The sequence below is a fragment of the Cariama cristata genome, unplaced genomic scaffold (assembly GCF_000690535.1).
Source record: "Cariama cristata isolate BGI_N322 unplaced genomic scaffold, ASM69053v1 scaffold2076, whole genome shotgun sequence".
Taxonomy (NCBI): domain Eukaryota; kingdom Metazoa; phylum Chordata; class Aves; order Cariamiformes; family Cariamidae; genus Cariama; species Cariama cristata.
Genome location: NW_009623664.1, coordinates 48,068 through 69,631, shown reverse-complemented (window position 1 = coordinate 69,631; position 21,564 = coordinate 48,068). Strand labels below are relative to the sequence as shown.

Here is a 21,564-nt window from a genome sequence, read left to right as displayed (position 1 = left end):
TTTATATATATATATATATATAATTCATGCCTTATAAAATCTCACTTTTAGTTTTGCATAGTATTTTCAATGCTTGTTTGAATTACTCTGGTGAGCCTTTAGTTTTATCCAGATGACCTGAATTAGAACAAGGAATGCTAAGGTCTGATTCCTGCTAAAATCATGGGCTTGCCTTTTAGTTCACTTCATTACTTTGGAGTGTAAGGTGAGTAAAGACGACAGAAACGTTGGTCAACTTGATTTACCTGCTTATGACTGAGCCCATGCTGGTAGGACTGGGACTGAGCTCATTGGTGCTGTTCCACGTTCTGCTGAGAAATTGCATGACATGCGCGACTGCCTCAATCACATAAGAAGTCAGTGGCAGAAATAAGAAATTAACTGTATTTCTCAATGTAGGGCATGTAACTATACCATTTCCATAACTCTGGATATGAATTTCTCTTTGGAAATGATGCAAATATTTAACTTTTCTCACCTACACAGTAATGCCTTTCTTCTGTTAGCAATTATAGATGAAGGCCAGGCTATTTTAATATCCATTTCTATATATCCCCCAATAAATAAGAAACACGGCTCTTGGTATATCCTTTTTCTTATGAGAGACAAAGTATTGCAATTCAAAACAAATTCAGTACCTTCAAAGTAGCTGAAAACAAGTAGTTCAATATAATATCAGGGCTACGTCAGGAAGATAGCTAGGGGAAGCCAGGCTAACTGCAGCCAAAGAGATCCAGCTGTCTTAAGCCGAATAAATCTCTGCTAGACAAAGTGGAAAGGAAATATGTAAAATATCAAAATTGCATACGTCTCGTTTTTTAAATGTTTCCACAGAAGTCTAACAGAGCTTGAAAGTTAATCTGTAATTCAAAGAATAGGAAATACCAAGGAATCATTTACAAGGCCATAGGTCACTAGTGGGATACAGTAGTTTGACTTCGCAAATCACAAGCAAGCAATGTTAACTGAATCCTTAGTGGGTTTTATCTCATTTTTAAGGGACTGTACATCTGTTACACATTTTTTAAATGCCGGCGATGATCAAAACAGTGTACGGAGGAACATGCATAACCGTGGGGACTAATAAGAGAATTTCTGTGGTTGTGCTTGAAGAGATCCCAGAACTGAAGCCACCAAAAGCCACAGGCAAAAGTTTTACATGTGATGGCACGCATTACATCACCTAATTCTATTCTGCATTTAAAGTTACATTAAAAGTACTCCAAAGACATTGCCTGCCCAAATGTTCATCATGCAGAAGTGAGCGAGGCCATCAGGCTACTCCCTGAAAGAGAAGGTGAATCAATGGGTGTTTGTAATTCCTGTTTCAAGGCCACCAGAAACCACACTGCACTTCCAAAAAACCAGCTTCAGGGTGAGGTTCAAGGAACTGTTTAGGTAGATGTGTAAACTTCACTGCCAAAAGCCAAGAGGGTTAACAGAGATCCGGTCACACAGCAGGAAAGAGCAAAACTTCACAGGCTGAGTCCACAAGTTGTTTAAAGTTCGATGGCCAAATAATGCAATGGGGAGGGGAAGGCATAGCTATGAAGGGAAATATCTGAAGGGGATAAGAAGTGTTAAAATGCACCTGAATTGGAGGCATCCAGAGAGGGCTGCAAATGGCAACCTTTCCCTAAGCTATAGTCATTTTTGTTATTGCTGCTTTTTGTGAGTCATGTACATGTCTTCCTTCCCCCCAGGCTCTAAAATGGGAATGACACCTCAGGGGGATGTCTGTGAGATTTAATTAGCTGTCATTTACCAACAATCCTGGGTACAGTAAGACCATCTTACTTTACCAGGTGTAATTCTGTAAGGCCAATAAAAAAAACCTTTATTGTTAGGAAATTTAATGATTTGTTGTCTATATGCAGTACACGTATAGAGTACGTAAACATCATTTAATATCTTCAGAAGTGACTGGGGAATGGGAGTCCTCATTTTGATTTTCAGGGAGTATCTGGAGAGCATGTGCAGCATGTGAGCTGTGAGAACCTCTCTGCATTCTTTTGCTGACTTCTATGAAAGTACAAGGTTTGTACCCCAAATTCCAGCCCCTACAAGGGCCGGGGGGGAAATCACTGTCCAACGGGTGTTGACTCACTTGTGGTTCAAAACAGAAGCCTGCAAGTCCTAGAGCACCAGCTCTAATTTGATTATGGTAGAAATCTGAATATAACTCTAAATATCTGAGTTTTGACTAGCTTAAAATAACTTCCACCTAGCAACAAAGTTACTGCTCTGAAAACTAATTACTCCCCATCGATATCAATCAGATTGCTTGTGTAAATAGTTATCCAGGCACAAGAAATAAAAGAGAAAATCTGTCCCTTTGACTGTCATGTTCCCCAAGCTTACATGAATGGACTCTCCTCCTTATAAACCCTCCTCCCTATATTTTCTATAGCATTTCTCTGTCTGATTTACTGCAATGTGGCCTAACGAGTTTACATACCACCCCGTGAACACTGGGCAGTTTAAGTGAGTTTCTTGTGGTGGTTAGCTGTACCAGTAGGGACCTTGGGGGTTTTTACCCTCAGCAAGCGCAGAAGGGGAAGAGGGGCTGCTGTCTGCCCAAAGACCCTGGTACCATGGACCAAAGACATCAGAAAGGGCAGGCATCCTGAGACCATCCCCACTTCTGCTGAAGGCTTACCCACGGTCTATAAACCAGAACTTAATTTTTGACTTGACAAGACTCCCCTACTGAGACTTCAAAGGCTTGCAAATGCTGCTAGTATCTTATATGAAAACAAAGCAACTAGAGTTTGGCAAGGGGCGTGGAGGAGATTTATAAGGTGTCTATCATGGCAAGAAATACCGTCAACAACCCACGCAGCCAAATACTGTCCTACTTAGTTCTTATGGATGAAAATGCGGACGGTGCTTCTGAAATAACATCCTTGGCTGTTTCTATCTCCTGGCTTATAAAGTGACATTCCACAGAGTTTAAGCATGGCAAAGCAGAATGGGCCATTTGCTCGGAGAGCTATCATGTCTTCAGAACAAAAGATAAAAGAGATAAATAGCCAAGTACAATATTATACCTCAACAACCTAAAAGCCAATCTCAAAACTGAATGGAAGAATGGAGAGCTTTTATTTCTTGGGTTTTTAAAGAATAAAGCTCAGCGATTTCCTTTGAAAGCTATTCAACAAGCTCCCCTAAATCCTGTTACAACTTAATGTGAAATGCATCTGTTTCCATAAGAACACCAGTGGCACCGTTCATCCTTTGCAGTCTGTCCTTTGTTGTGTTTTCTATCTATTCTTGTAGGCTTTTTCCACTGTAGTATACCAAACGCTAAACAAGAACTGATAACATTTTAGCCAGAGCATTTATTTATTAAGTTGATGCTGGAAATTCAGTTTGTTCCTGCTTGCTGCCTGAATCATGCCAAATTAAATTATTGTTCAAGGAGTTTATAACGTAAAGGAACTGTTTCAATACTATCCCAACATTTCTTGAATGTGAAGTCTGTCTCCAGCTACAGACATTTATCTACACCTAACACCAAAGACGGATATAGTCTCTGCATGCATGTATATACACAAACTTCTCACTGTTACTGAGATCCAAATGTACTGCAATGTATTCAGCCTGCGTATCTTAAATCAGTTCAACATCAGCTCAGCACTGCACCATTTTTTTTAGAACCTGCGCATGTAGCTCTAAATATAATATTTATCTAAGACATGACCAAGTTGGTGAGTGAGACGTTTTATCTGATGTACACTGTTTAACTGAATTTACATTCAGCAGACTGTGAGGCATATTAATTCTCAGAAAGATGTATATTTAGAAAACCTTAGACAAATGGAGACTAGAAAGAGCAAGATGTAACTTGCTTTTATTAATGTCTTGCCTGTGGAAAAAGGTGACTTTTTGATTATTTGCACTCTCCAAACCCAAATGCTGAGTGCCTTGCTTATAAATACATGAATTTAAGTTTTAGCACCTTCAGCCCTTTTAACCTTCACCATCATCACCATTACAGAATTAAACAAACTATTATTTAACATGATAGCTAGCATGGCTGATGTTTTTAACCTGTTTTCCTTCTTCTTGTCTCTTAATCAGGTAACAGACATTAAAGAAAAGCTAAAGCTCTCTAAAAAGTTCTGGTCAACCTTACCCTACACAATCTGCAAGGATGAGCGAGTGACAGCCGGTCCATCAGTCGAGGAGGACTGCTGGAATGGTCACACCAAGGCGAGGTGAGGTGGACCCCTTTCCACCGCACTCAGTCCAAATCCCCATCTGGCCTGAAGCAATCATGAAACTGAGGGTATTTCACAAAACTGTTTATAAGAATGAAATGGAAACGGGGAGAACAAGTCGTTGTCCACATGCAGCCTGTAGCCGAGATTACTTATTGTCAAGGTGCCATTAAAGCCAGAGTGTGAGTCAGGGTAAATGTGCACAGCATGTCAGCATGCGAACACAGAAAATGTTCGTTGGTTCAGCTCCAGAAGGATAATTTATACTGAGATTTCAAAGAGCTCTTTAGCTCCATTTAGCAACCCTGTGTTGGGACTGACAGCTTGTGAAGCAATTGCACTCCCGGGGTATCATACTGGGATGAAACAGAAATTGGAATTTCGGCTCTATTTGCTATTGGCTAGCAAAGCTTAGGGCTATTTGCTGGAGAAAAAAAAAAAAAAAAAAAAGAAAATAGTCAGCAGAGAATAAATGTAACGCTCCTACTTATCATGTGTAGAAGGCTTGACCTTATGTTTCTTCATCAGAGGTACTGTGGTCATCTGCCTTTGTTGGTGATTAGTTTTCTGTGAGTTTTAATTTTGAAGTTTGTTTGGCTCTGGCTGCGGCAGGGCTGGAGCTGGCAGAGGACCAGGTGTCTCCAAAGGTCCCAGTGTGGATTCAACAGCTGGCAGAGGAAAGGATCTGATTATCCCTGCTGAGAGAGAGAGGAATTGGCTCAAGGACCACGACGGGGCAGTCGGGTTTCAGGTCTGCGGCGGGAGGCTGTGCTTTTGGACAGGAGGAGCAGGGAGGTTTGAGTGTCTGGTGAGCGCTGAATCTGGACAGCAGTGACACTTTCTGGCATTCAGGGACTGGAATCTTTATTTTCCTTTTACCTGATGATACTTATGAAGCCAGAATACAAAAAATGAACCAATAACAACAAAAAAAACCAACCTCAAACAAAAAACAAACAAGGGGAGATGATACTTATGAAGCCAGAATACAAAAATGAACCAATAACAACAAAAAAAAACAACCTCAAAGAAAAAACAAACAAGGGGAAAAAAAAGTGAAACAAGCACATGAAATACTCAGGGAAAATAAGACAACACAGGAAAAAAATCACAGACCTGTTAAACGCCATTTTGCGTGGATGGTTGGATGGACAGATGGACAGATACATAGATAGATTGCACCCACCCCATCATCTAATCATTTTTATAAGGAGCACACTTTACAGAGGGAGGTTTTGCACTGAATGCACACCCTTTTTCCTAGCCTTACTACATAATGCTCAAAAGAATTCATTTTACAGATGAGAGCAGAGGGCTGTTTGGGATGCTGCTAGCCCACTGAACCCACAAATCTGTCCAAAAGCATGAGTCACTGCTCAGTTCCTAAGTCCCAGATCCAGAGAAAGCCCGTGGGAACTCTAAGAAAGACAGCTAGGAGGAGCATCTGGCTATTACAGGACTCATCACAAAGGAACAGTGTGAAGAGAGAAATAAAAACGTGTTTTTATCTTCCTCTATTATATCTCTTCTTGTCAGTGGGCTTTGTAAGATATGACCCCAGGCCAGTGTGCTGCAGCAGTTAAACAGAGTTTCCAGACCTCCCAGCTGGATGCCATGCATCACATCAGGATGCATGCATTAGTAAGAAATATATACTACTCTTTTTACAACAGAGTAGCCAAACCTGCAAATATCCCTCCTGGTTTCCATGACCAATGCTAGTGTTTGTACCACACCTGGCCAATACTTTCTAGTTCTCTTCTGCTCCTGCACTGAAGGGTCTGGCACAACGTCCACATTTTTGGGGAGTTATGGAGGTGCATTTTATGCATGTAGTTTTTCACCCTCCTTTTGCAGTATTTATCTTATGAGATGCCTAGTTATTTTCATGATGCTTTCTGAGATTAATGTTCTGGAGCCACTGAGAAAAGTTATCCTCTGCTGATAATCTCCTTGATTAATTTAACATAGACATTTCACTGGATGTGGAATCACAGCTTCAAAGCATCACTGAAAATATGGTTTCAGCAGGCCCAGTCACTGCTGCTCTGTCCAGTTTCTATTTCATATCCATTCACAGAGGAAATATATAGTCATAGTCTTAATAACAGAATTCAATAAAATCTTCAGGTGGAGAGAACAGTAATAAATCAGAGATACCATAAAATGCCATGGCCTGTATATGAAATAATATTGAAAATATTATTGAAAATAACTAGCTTTAGATGCAAAATCACCTCTTGGCTGGTGAACAAGGACATGTGCTGCAGCATAAAGAAAAAACATATATGTTTCCTTGATCATACCGATCAGTATCTGATATCAAATTCTAATTCACAAGAACAAGTGTTGCAAAATCTGGCCAATGTCCATACATCTATTTGTGTTCACTCTGTCACCTGTCATAAGCACCCCTGTGCTGTACGAGGAGCTTCATTTTGAATTCCAGAGAATATGCCAACAGCCCATGATGAAAAAAAGAGGAAATTTAGCCACCTCCTGTTTTCCTAGACATAAATACTACAAGTAAGAAGACAACATGGTGTTGCCTACTGTTGGGAAAAGAGATTGTTGCTGGGTTTTGATGAGATCCTGTGGTGGTATAAAGAATTAGAAACTTTGAATTGCCAGATAGACTTTATGCCTCATGTTTCATTTTACACATCACCTTTCAATGCTGCTTTTACAGGGGAAGAGTTACAAGCTTGGAATCACAGAAAATGAAAGCTGGGCTTTCTCCTGAAAGAGGCATTACACCAAGGTCACTTGTGGTTATCACACTCCCCACATACCACTTTGCTACCATGATTAATTTACAGTGACACCAGGTTGCCAAATGAAGGTCATCAATTCACAAATAATCATGGGGTAACAGAGTCATACGTTTGGCGTTCTGGAAGGGTGCACTTGGCTCATTGCTGATCCTATACGAAGAACGTTTTAATCAGGTCACATTAGATAGAAACCAAGTACTGTGGAAATGGGAAATTTATTAGGTGGATGAAACTATTTTTTTGAAAAATCCATATTAAAAAAAATAATAACATCTACTTCAGACAAAGTGCCTTCTAGAGAGATGCCCAACAGGACTTCCTCTTCATATCTATATTCACAAAATAACTTGAACATAAATTTATCTTTAAAGAATTAATGTCTTCTGCCAGATGTAGAGAGACAGATTTTTAAAGATATTTAGGATCTAAAAAACATCATTAAGACAAAACTTTACAAGTTTAGCTCCTTCCCTATATGCAGATAAATTCTTAACAACAGCTGATAACCTCCTCACTAATAGATGTTCTCCAGAAATTAAGGAATTTTCCCAAGAATGACAAAATTCAGGCTTTAGAACTTAAACCAAATCGAAGCTATTAGCCCTTGAATAAGTCACTTTTACTGAAGTAAGAACAGTAGCTAAATCTGCAACGACTCTGGTGGTCAGGAGAAGAACCTTGAATTGCTCCAGCCAACTCAACCAACTTGTTTCAACCAAACCATGTGAGAGACTGTGCTCATGCACTATCATCTTGGTGCTCATGCTTACCAGCACGATAGACTAATATGTCTTAGTTCTGAAAGGCTGTAATCTATGGAAGAGATGAGACCTGCATTCCTTTCCATGAGGAACTTATCAGTCTTCCAAGTACAATGAAGAAGAAATAGAATTAGATAGGAGACAGACAGTAACTATAAACAGGGAAAAAAATAGAGAAAGGTAAGGAATAAAAGGAAAAATGAACACTGTAATTTTCAACATCTAGCTCAAAACTACAAGGTATTTCACCAAACTGAACACAGAATAAAGTCTCAGCTGGCCTAAAATTTTCTTCTTTTCCTGCCACATGTATGGGAGTGCCTACTTCCCCGGCAGAGAGCCTTTAATTCCTTTTTAAATTCAGGTGGGAAGAAAGACTCACCAGATCAATGCCTGCCCTGGGAAAGTTGCTCATTGCTGACCCGCAAGGCTTGCAATGAGAATGAGTTGAGTGTCCTTTACCGGGAGGTAGGCAAAGGTCACCATTTAACACCACTAGTGAAAGTGTGAATAAACCACTTCTAGGTGCGTGCAAAAACTGCCTGTTCTTAACTGATGGCTCTAGTTTATTTTTGCATCTTCTTCCTTCCAACAAACTGACAGATGAGCCATTTTCTCCCTCTCCTTCTGTCTCCTCGAGTTTTTCTCCAAGACGGAAAAAAAAAAAAAACAAACACTGAAAATATCCTATGGGAATTACCTCCTGATCAAACAGAATCAGATGAGGTGATCTAGTTAGCCAAACAAGCCAATTTTCCACCGCACTTATCTTTCTGGACCAGATGTGACTGCCTACCCCCAGCCCAGCCTGAGTAAGCCTGTGCTGTATTTTGTACTTTATTGCCTACAATTCTGTGCACCTGGAAAAACTCCAGTACTCCCTAGGTGGGATGCTCCAGTCATACTGTAAGCAGCTGCTGTGGCAGCAAAATATGGAGAATGCTGCCCTTTAAGGCAGATGTCTTTTAAAAACCAGAAGATTCCTCCTTTTTTGTTGTTTTTTTTCATAGCTACAGCCTTTATATAAATGACCTGAAAGATTCATCAGTCATTTTTAGACTTGAAAAGGAAGCAGACACCCTGGAACATTAACTGGATATTAAAAAAAAAAAAAAAAAAAAAAAAAAAAAAGTGGTTTTAAATAGGCTTTGTGGTACTTGGTTATGATGTGCCAAAAGACATCTTTGTTGTGTCTGCTGAGACAAGCAAGAACTGTGGAAAGGCTAAGAGGAACAGAAAGCATTAATATTTTAGAAAACAATGTAAATTACACTAAAAACCTGACATAGCTGAGCGAGGAGCAAACAGAAGAAAACCAACAGTACTGTTCAGCTTCTCTATACTCAGAGGGCTAAGAAAGCTGATTTTTTTTTATTTTTTTTTTTTTTTTTTGCTAGGAGGATGCAAAGAACAGACACTGGTTCAGGTTGGCACTTCTTTTCTTTTCATTTATAATAGGCATACAGGTCTTGTAACGGCCAGGCCTACAAAGAGATCATTAACGAGAGCTGAAGCAGCAGCAAAGCTTAAAATTCACAGGGGTGTCTCCACTTACAGAACTGCAGCAAAAGCAGCTGTGTTCAACAACTTCACCCAGCCAGCAACAAATCTTCTGTCAAAAAGTGGTCTCAAGACATGGCTTCCAGTTCGATGTGACTTAACCCTACCCCACACACATCAAAATGTTTTTGTCAGAACATGTCCTGGGCTGCCTCTCAGAGATGTCACTCACGAAACACCTTGGGCTGCATGTTCCCGTGTCTGTACCAGTCTGTTAAAGAAAGGAAAACAATTCAAAGATATTTACATTCAATATAGGCTTTTCTGCCCCCCCTTTTTTTTTTTTCCCCTGAGGATGCAGGTGAACTAGATCAGTAATGAGGGCAGAATCCAGCTTCACATTCAGATGTGTAAATTCACGCACTTAAATATTGATGCCTGTGGATGAGACAATAAGGAGTCATTTGTGTTGCCCGAGTGAGAGTAGTGTCAATCTGAGACTCTCCAGCATGTCTGAGTATGACACAGGACACTACCTCCCGTCTGGACCAGAGACTGGGCTAGAACTGCTTGAGTATTTTAAAAATCGTCGATGGTAAGGTGCCTGAAGAGAGCCACAATATCCAGTCAGTGTAGTCAAGTAGGAAGTTTTCCACTGCCGAAACACACTTATCTACTGCTGTGTGAGATGGTCTAAACAGCCAAGACACCTTCGTGGAGATGACAAATAAGACACTGGACCTATGGGATATTCAAGCCCTACTGGATTGGCAGCAGGACACCAAGCAGCACATGCCCTGGTGACTAAAGTGGCACTCAAGACTCAATTCACCTGCCCAAAGACACCTAATTCAATTTTAAACGCCCCAAATGTCCAAGACCTCCCCCTCAAGCCTGTAGATATGATGCAGAAAGCCACACCTTTCAGGGCTAGTAATGAGAAGAGGAGGAATAACCAACAGCATTCAAATGGCACCAGATGTCTATGTTTGTGCAACTAAATCCCAGCAGATGAAATCTAATGAACTCGTCATTTGGCCAAAGGCACGTAGGACTCCAACAGCTGTCCCCACTCCACTGACGAATAAACTCCTGACTAGTTTTGACCAGATCTTATGTTGACTAGATCTGGTGAGAGCAGGACTCTGCTCATATGCAGACACTTGCATTTAGACATACAACTATAAACCTGAAGATGAATCTTCAGCCTCTCTCATGCTTTTGCTCTTGTGCCCTAAATGCCAAGAGGCTCATTCGCCTGGGAATTTAAGTATCCACCTGACCTTTAGGCAATCATAAGGTAATGGATGTCTTGTGACCCACATCCAGTATGGCTCCCTTACACATCTAGGTAAAGGGACTGGACTGTTCTCCTGAGAGGTTAAGCCCTTCCATGCCAGGAATGCTTTGAGATCCTGAGGCAGATACCGCGAGTTGTGTGACAGTTTGACTGAATCGCTTCCTACGATTGAACGGGCTGGCCCATTTGAAGTGAGGTGGTCTTCAGAAGGACATCAGATCCACACTGAGCACAGCACAGAATATGAACCTCAATAAAAAGCACGCACCAGAGCGCTCTCCAACTGCTTTAAATCTCCAAAGTAACTCATACTGTCTCCATATAAAAAACTCACTAAGTCAGTATATTCTTCTTTTATTATTGACAATAAGGCAAGATGAAATCAAACATAAATCAGTCAAAGAAAGCCTGTGAACTGCTGTTCAGAGCTAGCCATAGCTTCTCATGGATGGCTTGCAATAAAGAGCAGCTAACCCTTCATAAACAAGGAAAGCAATCCACATGAATGCTCAGCGATTTCAAATCACTTCTAGCTGCTAACAGCTAGGGCCATTGTCGTGGACAAGATACTGGGCAAGATGGACATCCTCTCTGAGTCAGGAGGGCAATCCTTACATTCTTACCTTTTTTAATCAACTGCACCTTGAAATTGCTGATTTACTTCCAGGCTGAGTAATTTATCTACAGCAGCCATTTCATTTGTAGAGACGTGTGACAGATGGAGGTGCTCTTCCTTTGCAGCCCAGAGCTTCCCTGCGTGCCAAGGTCTCTGTCCTGCTGCCTCCAGGCAGCTCTGCAGAATTATTTCCAATTTCTATCTTTGGTGATTCATAACACTGCGGTTTGCAGTCCTCTGTACTAGGGGAGGTGGCTCCGTATTCTCACGGTAGTTAAGCCTGTACCACAGGAGTCTGGATGGGACCCCTACAGCATTGTTATTTCTTGTTATGGTCCTAGTGAAACAACAGGACATGCAGTTTGAGGCTGGGTATTTTTGGCAGTCATGTTTTGTTATATGTTCACACTCCCCCGGGATTATTCTCATGTAAGATTTCAAAGGCCAGTGATGACAAATGAGTCTCATCTTGCAAAAAGAGGACCTATTGCAATGAGACTAAACCCTTTCCTGGTGCGGCAAAGCAGTCATCATTTTGTGAACCTCCAGAAGCAATACAAAACTTATTTTCCCTTAACCATGACTTCAGCAGAGAAAGTCCTTTCTTCTCCCTTACTTTCACATCTATTTTTAAGGGATATATTTGTTTTCCAGACCAATATGAACATAACACTAGCACCTAAGCCACATTTGAATATTGATAGAGAATTGGGCTGGCAGAAGTGAGACTGAAGTGAAATACTCTTAAACTGTATTTGGTACCAGGCATCATGAAAGTTTGCCATTAGTAGGCTAGACTGTGCTATCATTCCTGGCTGAGCACATACCCACACAAGGAGTCCCACAAACATCAGTAGGATGGCTTGGTGTGCAAACTAATTACACAATAGATCATATCCCGATAAAGAACATGAACAAAGGGTAGATCTGCCCCAAATCCCTTGCAGTCTAAATATGAGACAAAGTTAGTAGGTAAATAAAGACAGACGAGAGAGAACAGGGAAGCAGTGATACACTATTTTCTCAGGATGCCATGCCAGCACAGAGAAATAAAGTCAGCCCTTTCTCAGCCTAGCAGCTGTAAAATGCACGGATAATTTTTAACAGAGATTCAAAGCAGGAAAAAAGGTAGCTTTGCAGATGCCTATAAGGAGAGTTTCCTGAGGACAAAGAGCAGCAGGGGACAAAGTGTGCGTATTTAACAAAAGATGAAGAAGACTTTTACCATAGGATGATTGGAGGCGTGGGCCAATTTTTGCAGGGGAGAGATACCTGCAAACACACGCTTGCTGCCTGTGAGCACCCCAAGACTGCATTTGACAAGGTCAGAGAAGGGAATTCTGCAGTAAGCAAGAAATGATAAGCTACGAGTCTGAATTAAAAATTCGGATGTGTGGATGGATAGCAAATGCCGTACCTTAAATATGTTGTGCACAAAGCACGTGGGAGATGAAAGTATAGCCTGTTTGCAAGGTGTAAGGACCAAATCAAAGAGAATACTGGAGTTTGGTAAACTCACAACGCCATTTATGGGCCTGGATGTTGGATACGCTGGAGATGTTCACGGTGGTCAAAAAAGGGATTCAAGGAAGAACTGGAGAACAAAATTAAGTGCTTCCTTTAAACAAGGAGAGCCATAATGCCTTGAGATAGCCTTCTAAACTATCTCAGAACTATATATATCAAAGGAGTTCAAATTTTTTAAGCAGAAGGAAATAAAAACAGAAGAATGCCCTGTTAGATGCTTAATTTAGTGTGCGACCATTCACAACAGTAGAGGATCTGAACATGCAGTGTCTTGCTGCTGTCTGGTGAACCTCTTCCATAGTTCACAGAGCCAGTGCACTTGCTGAGGAGTATGTGGAGAGTTAGGAGGTTGGAGAGCTTAAATTCTTTCTGCTCTCCATGCAGCTGAGCTACTAAAAAGATCCTTTAGACTCTGTAAAGATAAAAAACTTATTTTTAAAATGGTTTCACTGCAGCTGTTTAAGAACTGTGTAATCATTATCAGTGTCAAATTGCTTAGCACAGCATTTACCGTACAGTGTTTGATTTCTGAAACTTATGGCACTTTAAACTAACCATTCATCCTGCTATATAGATACTTGCCTGAGATTATGAACGATGGCTTGACCAACCAGATCAACAATCCAGAAGTAGATGTGGACATCACAAGGCCAGACACCTTCATTCGACAACAAATCATGGCTTTACGTGTCATGACTAACAAACTGAAGAATGCGTATAATGGAAATGATGTCAACTTCCAGGATACAAGTAAGAAACCATTAACTGTCATTAAATAACTCTATTTTTGGAACACACTCATAAATCGTTTCCATTGCAATGGCTTTCTTTGGTCTTTGTGCTCTGTGCTGCTGACAACATAAAAAGTCTTTTTCTGTCCTGTGAAATTCCAGTTATATATTTGTTTCTTTTGCTTCTCTTACTCATCTTAATGCCAAATGCATCAAGGCACTGAGGGCTTTCAGTAATGCCAGCAGTCCACTCCTTTTTCAAAAGAGCATTTAATCGCCTAATTAAGTCACAGTGGCTTTCATTTGGATGTTTTACTGAATGAAAGTTAGCACCACCAACACTTTCTCATTCCCAAGGTGTACACCCCCACCAAGGTGCCAGGTGGAACGGGAACAGAGAAAAGGGATGAATGCTGTAACCCATGTCCCTCATGTTTATTCCCTTGCTCCTTTGTGCCAGGTGATGAAACCAGCGGCTCAGGCAGCGGAAGCGGCTGTACGGATGACATCTGTCCCACCGAGTTTGATTTCGTCACCACTGAAGCACCACCGGTTGACTCCGACAGGAGGGAGGTGGAGGCTTCAGCCACACAGCCTGGTTGGTCACTGCAGATATTGTTTGTCATCTTCATCAGTCTCATTCTGCAGAGACAGTGGAGATAATCCTGGATCAGGTCAGAGAAACTGTGTTTTAGCTACAGAAACAGCCAACTTTCTTCTTTTCTTACACTCTTGGACAATGGACCATGCCACAAACACTTGCAGTTTTCTACAAGAAGAGAGCAGTACTGCAACCTGCTTCCCTTTTTTGTTTTCCCAAAGAGTACCAGGTGCCAGACTGAACTGCTTCCTGCTTTTTTCAGATATCTCTGAAGACGATATCCACTCTTGAGAGAATTCTTTCTCAAACCTTTATTACAGGAGACTTTCTGAGCTTCATTTCCTTTTATGCTGCAAAAGTAAAAAAGGATCTTACGGTGTGTGTTTTTCCTTAACGAGAAAAAAAGAGGGGGGAAGAAACCAAGAACACAGTTTTCTTTCTGAATCAGGCCTGACTCACGGCTGCTGCATTTCAACAGATTATCAACAAACAAACAAACCAAAAAAAAAGACAAGAAGGGAACAACAAAAAAAAATGCAACTGTTCTTCACTGACAGCCAGTTTTCCTTTAGGAACTTCTGTAGGATGATTCAGGTCATCAGAATGATCATTGCTATAGGGAGGAAGTCTGGATTTTTTTTCCAACACAAAAGTATGCCTCAAAGGTGAATGTCTTGCACTCCATCTGCCAACCACATCAGATTGGTATGAAGGTAGAGAAGCTGAAAAATAAGTTCATCTTTTAGTATGATAGTAACTCCACTAGCTTCAGAATATCATGTTACAGTTGTTTAGGATTTAAATCTTAATGCCCAGTAAAAATTGAGTATAGCACGATTTCACCTAGCTTCTTTTAGGATTTATCCATGTTATACAATTGGCACAGATTTCCACTTAGCTCACCATCAGCCGTGGTGGTAATGCTAAACAACACTCCTGACAAATCTCCCCTCAAGGCTGGGACATGAAATAATCTCTTGTGATATAATCTCTTTCCTTTTGTCACTGTTCTGACATTGATTAGGACTTTCTGCTACTATGTTCATTGTCCTACCAAGACGGCAATTCTCTAATGGACTAACAGCGACCGGATCAATAGTGTGTTTCACACCTAACTACATCTTTCATATCAGTTAATTTCAGTGTCACAAGGATTACTTCTACAAAATTTCAGAACAAACAAATATATAGTACTGACATGGAGATTTCTTTCACTTTTTTAGTCTTAGTATGATCATCTATTTTTATATATATAAATATATATAAATCACAGATTTTAACTTCTTAATTACAAGCTCAGGGTTGACACTTCTTTGTAAAAAAAAAAAAAAAAAAACAAAACACGTTCAGTCAACCAGCTCTTCCTTTTTGTGCAGCTCTGAAAAGTAACCCTTTAATGACTGGTGAGCACGAAAATCAAAGAAGAGAATTTTTTACATATCCAGTTGTCCATTCCTTAACAGGTTTGCAGGGTGGGAGAGAAAACCTCTCTCATATGTGTGTATTTGTGGGGGGCATGTGAGTTTATATGATAGGCCTAGAGAAGGACACGGATGTTATTTGTGATGGCAATTGTACTCTCAGATTCTTCAAGGATACATTGCTTTAATAATCATTGCTTAAATGACCATGGTCCTGGATAGAGTTTCCCTAATTTGCATCTGGTCGTAAGACCCAAGATGGAAGTTGTTTAAATCCCGGACAAATGAGTGTCAACAGTTAGACATCAAAACCTTCCCTCTTCCATCAGCCACAGACAAAGGGCTTCTGGGACATTTATGTGTGGTGTTGAAGTGAATCGCCAGAAATTTATTTCCTGATTCTTACAGTTACTCTGGAAATAGTAAAGCCAGCCAACCATATTACAATTTAACAGCAGAGCAGGTAGATCATATCCATTGCAATCTTTTTCTTGTCAAATTATAATTAGCTATCGATTTATGCATGAAATTAAAGTAGAAAACACACAGCACATTAGGATAAAGTATACTCAAGCATTTTTACCAAAAAGTATTTACAAACTCTCTATATAGTATGTCTAATATCAAAAAGCATAGATTTTGAGCCACTTGTATTCAATTCTGTTTTTTTCCCGTTTGTTTTTTACTTCAAAGTATAACGATCTATTCTTCTGGGCTCAGCCTAGTGTGCCGGAGTCGCTGGCTAGGTGTTCAGATCACACACGTCTTACCCCGGCCGTAGCAGTGCTTCCTGCTTCTCCGATGGTTCCCTCCAGAGCGGATCTTGTGATTCAACATTTAGCATCTTCAGGAGATTATGTAGCACAGTTTAAGCCAATTCTCACGGGCTTTTTCGTTGGCCCTGGTACAGCAGGTACCAAGCAGAGGATCTTTTTTTAATTTGTTTCCTGAACTTGCACATGCAGCTTTCTACAAGGAGAACCCTTTAAAACTCTCCCCTGGTCCATCTCTTTCTACGCTTCTCCTCAGCAACTTTGTTTCAGGACAAGTTGAGCGTCATTTTGATTTATCTCATTCTGTGTTTATTCAGTGGTAACTGATACTACTTCCATCTGATTAATCTGGGTCTAGAAGCTTATTCATAGGTAACGAAGTCCAAGCCCTCTGAGGCAAGTCCTCTGTTGTACCTGCTCCACACTGCCGGTTAAGGAGCTGATGCACTCCTGGTCTTTGTGCTAGCCTCGGCCCACATTTGGGCAATATCTGATGACTTTTTTTCAGCTGGTGCAGCCAAACTGGGTTTCCAGGGTGCTCTCAGCTATTTGTAGACCTCCATGGACTCGTGGGCAAGGAGTAATAGGGATCCCTCAGAACTAGGGGGATTGCTGAAGGCTGTTCTCACCCAGGGAGCTTGCAGGAGGGGCCCTGCTATGCTTGGACTGGATCTTACAAACTGCTGGTGAAACAACAAACCAGACTAATCTTTGCCGAAATGTGATTGTCTCATGGGGGTTCTGCCAGAAATTTATGTCTTCCATATTATGTCTCCTCTTATTTTCCTACTATGCATGGTGATATCTTGTCAGGAGATGGAGATGCCTTTGTGTGAGGTATTAGGCATACATTTCTTTAATAGACCCTAAAGGTTGAATACTCTTGTCATATGTTGCATTTTTCCAAGATTAAGAGAGCTATTAAATCTACAGAGCAAATGAAATTGGGAATGAAGGAAAGAAAAGAAAGAGCATTCATGTTCATAAACGTAAGAATCTACATAATTTCCAATGTTTCTATTTGCACATTCTTTACATCCAATAACTCTTCTTCTAAGGTAATTTTTTGGTGTGCTACAATTTAAATATTTCTCTTCTGTTAGCAGCCAGTAAACTAAGAAATGATAAAGAAGACAATTACCTGTTCAAGAAAGAGGATCTAAGACCTAAGGAAAAATCGTTTGATTGTGTAAAACTTTATGCTGTGCAATCCAGAAGTTCTTGATATTTTTATGTTCTTTTAAAGTGGAGGTTATTAAAAAAGTAGACGCAATTAATAACATAACCAGTGCTGTAGACCCCTGTGAAGTTTTCTGTTTTAATATTAATTGCTTTTGCACCGTCCCCAAATTTTTAGTGTTCAGCGTACTGCAGATTTTTCCATCAATGACTCAGTACACCCTACTGTACTTGCGGTGCAGACTACCTGAACTCTGGCTAAATTTAGGCGTTTCAAAAAAAGACAATGAGAAAGAGTTGAAAACAGGGGGTAGAGATTTCCTACTAAAGTGGAAGAGCAGAGGAATCTGTGCCTTAGGGTTCTGCTAAGGGTTGATCTATCCCAGTTCCCTAAGAGGCATCACAGAGGCTCTGTCCATGAAAAGCTCCCAAAATCTGAGTCTCAGCCGTAAAATCATCCTGGTTCTGTGGGATTTTTAGGAAGGACGATTCCCACAGATGTGTGAACCAGTTTGAGCTGCTTCCATGCAAAATGGCTGTGAGCTAGAGCTGTTCTTGTGAGGGGGACTGCACATGCAGCATCTCGGCAGGCAACAGTTGTTTGCAGTTTACTAACAGACTCTGAATCATTATCAAATGTAACTATACTTATTCACCTAGACTTTTATTACTTCAACATGAAAAATAAATTACAGCACTGATGCAAGTTGTGGTTTTCGGTTTTAATTTACTTCCAAAGATAATCCATTAAAACTGAATACAGAAAATTTTAGAATTATTCTGCTGGGAAAATCAGATTTCTACAGATTTCATTATGGAAACAAATGTCTGGACAGACTTCAGATATTAAGAAGAAATCCACATTTCAAAGACCACAATGCCATGTTTACTGTATTAACCAATAAATGTTCAAACCTGCTAGATGAGAATGAATAGAGTTAACAACAGTGGAATATTATGTAGAATTGCAAAAACCATAGTTTGAAAGGGAAATTCAACAGTCAAAGGCTAAGTCTTAGCAGTGAGGCTGAGAATATGTTGTCAAAACATAATAGACACAGCAATGCCTCCTTTAAGAAAATTAAGGCAGGTGATGCACTGAACAGAGTAACGTTTCCATTACAGCTACTCACAGGGACTGTGAGGATTACATTAACGTGTAATTATGACCCTTTTTTGATAAAACAATGATAAAGACCAGAGTACCATGGTAATAGGGTACATGAAAGATAAACAATATGATAGCAACCATTTTCTCATCTGTTAAACAGCATAGGAGACCAAGAACTTTGAAACTGATTTTTAAAATAAAATTCTATCATAAGTAAGAGAAATGATCTCAAATTAATTCAGTCAGAACATTTTCCAACAGTCTATCCTATTCAAATCTGATGACCAACATAACCAAACAATAACTTAAGGGTAATTCTCTGACGTAAAATGAAGCGTTCACTTACAGTACTTACTACTTTTTCTACTAAACCGACTACATAGTTTACAGTTCCAATTGTGCATCATATGTGACTGTATAACAAACTTGTGCATTGCATCTGTGTGAAATCCTGTCCCTGGGACAAAGCAAATGAGAGCTTTGTCATTAACAAGGATTTTGGCTATAATCAGAGACAAAAAAGTAAGTCCTTTTTTCTGGAAGCTGTTCATATTTGATTTCTTTCTGACTCTCAATAAGACAGCAACATTGTCCATAAAAGAGGTGACATCAGCATCTTCACCTGTAAGTTTCCAAATTTTACTCCAGAGCAGTTGCAGTCTTTCTGCCCGGCTTCCCCGTAGCCAAGTCTCTGGACTGTCCAGAAGTTGAAGTCATGTGGATTTGTCCATAGCTTAAAGTCTACACAGTTAAATCAAACCATTTCAAGAAAATGGGTCAGTATTTCAATCAGTTCTCATTTCACCTTTATTTTTAATTATGTAGGACTGATACTTAAAAGTGTAACATGCATGAAAGGCTTTTGTCTCATGGTGCATGGGAAAAAAAAAAATTCTTCCTTTTCCTCCTTTATTCTGGCACCAGGAAATCTGTGAGGCTTCATGCTTTAAGCACTAGGCAGCATTCAGTAGAGTAGTTTGTTTGTTAAACTCAGAACAGCTGCATTACCAAAAGAAGTTGTCTTTTTTCTTTAGAGGGAATAGGGAAAGGGAGTATCCATTCATTATTAGCAAAAAAGAGGTAGAGAATGACAACTATTTATCTTAGATATAGCAGGGTACCATCTGTCAGTATCTCTGCAGACCTTTTAAAGCCAGATTTCCAGGGAAGACAAATCTACTTCCTCTAAAATAGAAATCAGTATGGTTTTCTTCCTTCAAAAAAAATACAAAGTATATGGCTTTCAGTTCCAAGTGGTGGGGAAGTTGGAAAGAAATTTACCTTCTTCAAAGTGAGAGGCTAGCCTTTTAGACAGTTCTGCTGCTCCCAACTCCTGGAGCTGCTTTTATACCCCTCCGGGGCTCTGCTGAGCTCCCACACAGACCACCTGCAGCAAGGAACCTTCCAGGCACTCAAGTTGTCCCTGCCAAGGATGGAGTTTGCTCTCCCAAGATGGTTGGAGAGACAACTGAGGAAGGAGTGATGAGAGCAGCAACTTCACAGTGAGACCCATCAGATATAAGACCGAGGGCGATTAACAATAAAATCACACGAGGGACAGCTGGTGCTCCTCGCAGCTGTCCAGCTCTTCCTTTCAACCTATTGTCTGTGAATTTTCTGTGTAATCTAATTATAACCATCCACTCGTAGACATAGCAAAGGCTCCAATATTGCTTCACAAGTCGGTGGTGTTCTGTAGTCTGCTGCAAGGTTTCTCTCTCTCTTCTGAGTTTCTTCTGTATCTTTCAGTGTCTGAGGAAGAGCTTACTACCTAAAACAGATTTCTGTGTGTCAGTAGTCCTTTTCTCCTGAAAATATACATTATTTAGGCATGAAAGTCCTTCACATCTCTCACAAAAATTATTCGATTCCATTATGTATCTAGTGAGTTTTCTTCTCAAGCCTGAGGACATCATTCACCGGGGCTTCAGAGAAAGTCCAAACTCCAGTCATTGAGCCAAGGTTTCTGAGAGGTCTCCCACGTTCCACTAAATACTGCAAACAACAGGTCACAGGTGGGCTGTGCTCTTTCTCCTCCCTCCTCTCCTGACTCCTCACCTCAAGGATCATCCTAGGCCTGAAAAATCTTTCAAAATGAATGTTTCATCAAAGCTAGTGCATTCCAGAAAAAAAAAAAAAAAAAAAAAATCCTTTTTGGCAAATCCATGTTTCCTGATGATAAACATTTCTAACTAAAGCCTCCCGTCTGGCTCCCCTCCTCCTGTCTGTCTTTGTGTCACCAGTGTCCCTACGACCATTTTCTTCTCCAGGCCGAGCTGTCTTTTCGGTCACTTTTAGCTCACTGGATTTTCTGTCTCCCTTCCTTAGATCTCTGTGCCCTTGGTAGCACTTAATGCTTCTCTTTTCAGACAGAGGGTGTAGCCATAAAGAGATTTGGTCCACTTGGTTTTGGGTTTTTTCAGGCTTTATCAGACCCCACCTTTAGCTTTTATTCTCTATTCTAAACACGCTCTGCTGAGTGTATGTTCTCGATCATCTGACATAAATCCTGATGACCCTTTTTTCAATCTAGTGCATAATGAGAGGTCATAGACTACATTTTAGCTCATTCATTCGGTTGCGGCAAAATTCTGTTTCTTCCTTGTAACTATAGCATACAGTTTCTGTTTTGTTAGTGTCTGCCATGCTGATGGCAAGGCCAATGGCAAAGAATTCGTGGATTTTCTACAGCAAGATTAACTGAACATGTAACAACATCAGGAAACAATTCATATTGGTTCTGTAATTGATTGTTTTGAGGTTTGGTGTTGGACTTTTTATTTTTCCTTTTATTTTATTTTAACATTCTGGGCTTCATTCAATTTCCTTTCACATTGGCTATTATGTGACATGCATGTAACATAACTAAAGATTAACTGTTTCAGTCTTTAGATAACACCCGCTGATTTTAAGTAGTCGTTCAACCTTAGTCTGCTCTGAAGAGCTACAGAGTGATGATCACTCTTAAAAATCTGCCCAAAGAGAAGTTGGAGGAGTTCAGACTTCAGCTTTGTGCTATTAGTTGAATTTGAGGCTGCAAGAATATT

The 21,564-nt window shown here is 40.3% G+C and overlaps 1 protein-coding gene across 1 annotated transcript; it reads left to right on the top strand.

Annotated features, from left to right (window-relative positions):
* Positions 1-3,698: 3,698 nt before the first annotated feature.
* On the top strand, positions 3,699-14,095 carry GPC6 (glypican 6). Its single transcript, XM_009702829.1, has 4 exons — positions 3,699-3,710; positions 4,084-4,220; positions 13,276-13,451; positions 13,893-14,095. The coding sequence occupies exons 1-4, from the start codon at positions 3,699-3,701 to the stop codon at positions 14,093-14,095; spliced, it is 528 nt and encodes a 175-aa protein (XP_009701131.1).
* Positions 14,096-21,564: the final 7,469 nt, after the last annotated feature.

Coding starts and splice junctions, on each gene's coding strand:
- GPC6 (XM_009702829.1), top strand. Junction 4,221..13,275: donor AATGGTCACACCAAGGCGAG/GTGAGGTGGACC, acceptor CCTGCTATATAG/ATACTTGCCTGAGATTATGA. Junction 13,452..13,892: donor TGTCAACTTCCAGGATACAA/GTAAGAAACCAT, acceptor CCTTTGTGCCAG/GTGATGAAACCAGCGGCTCA.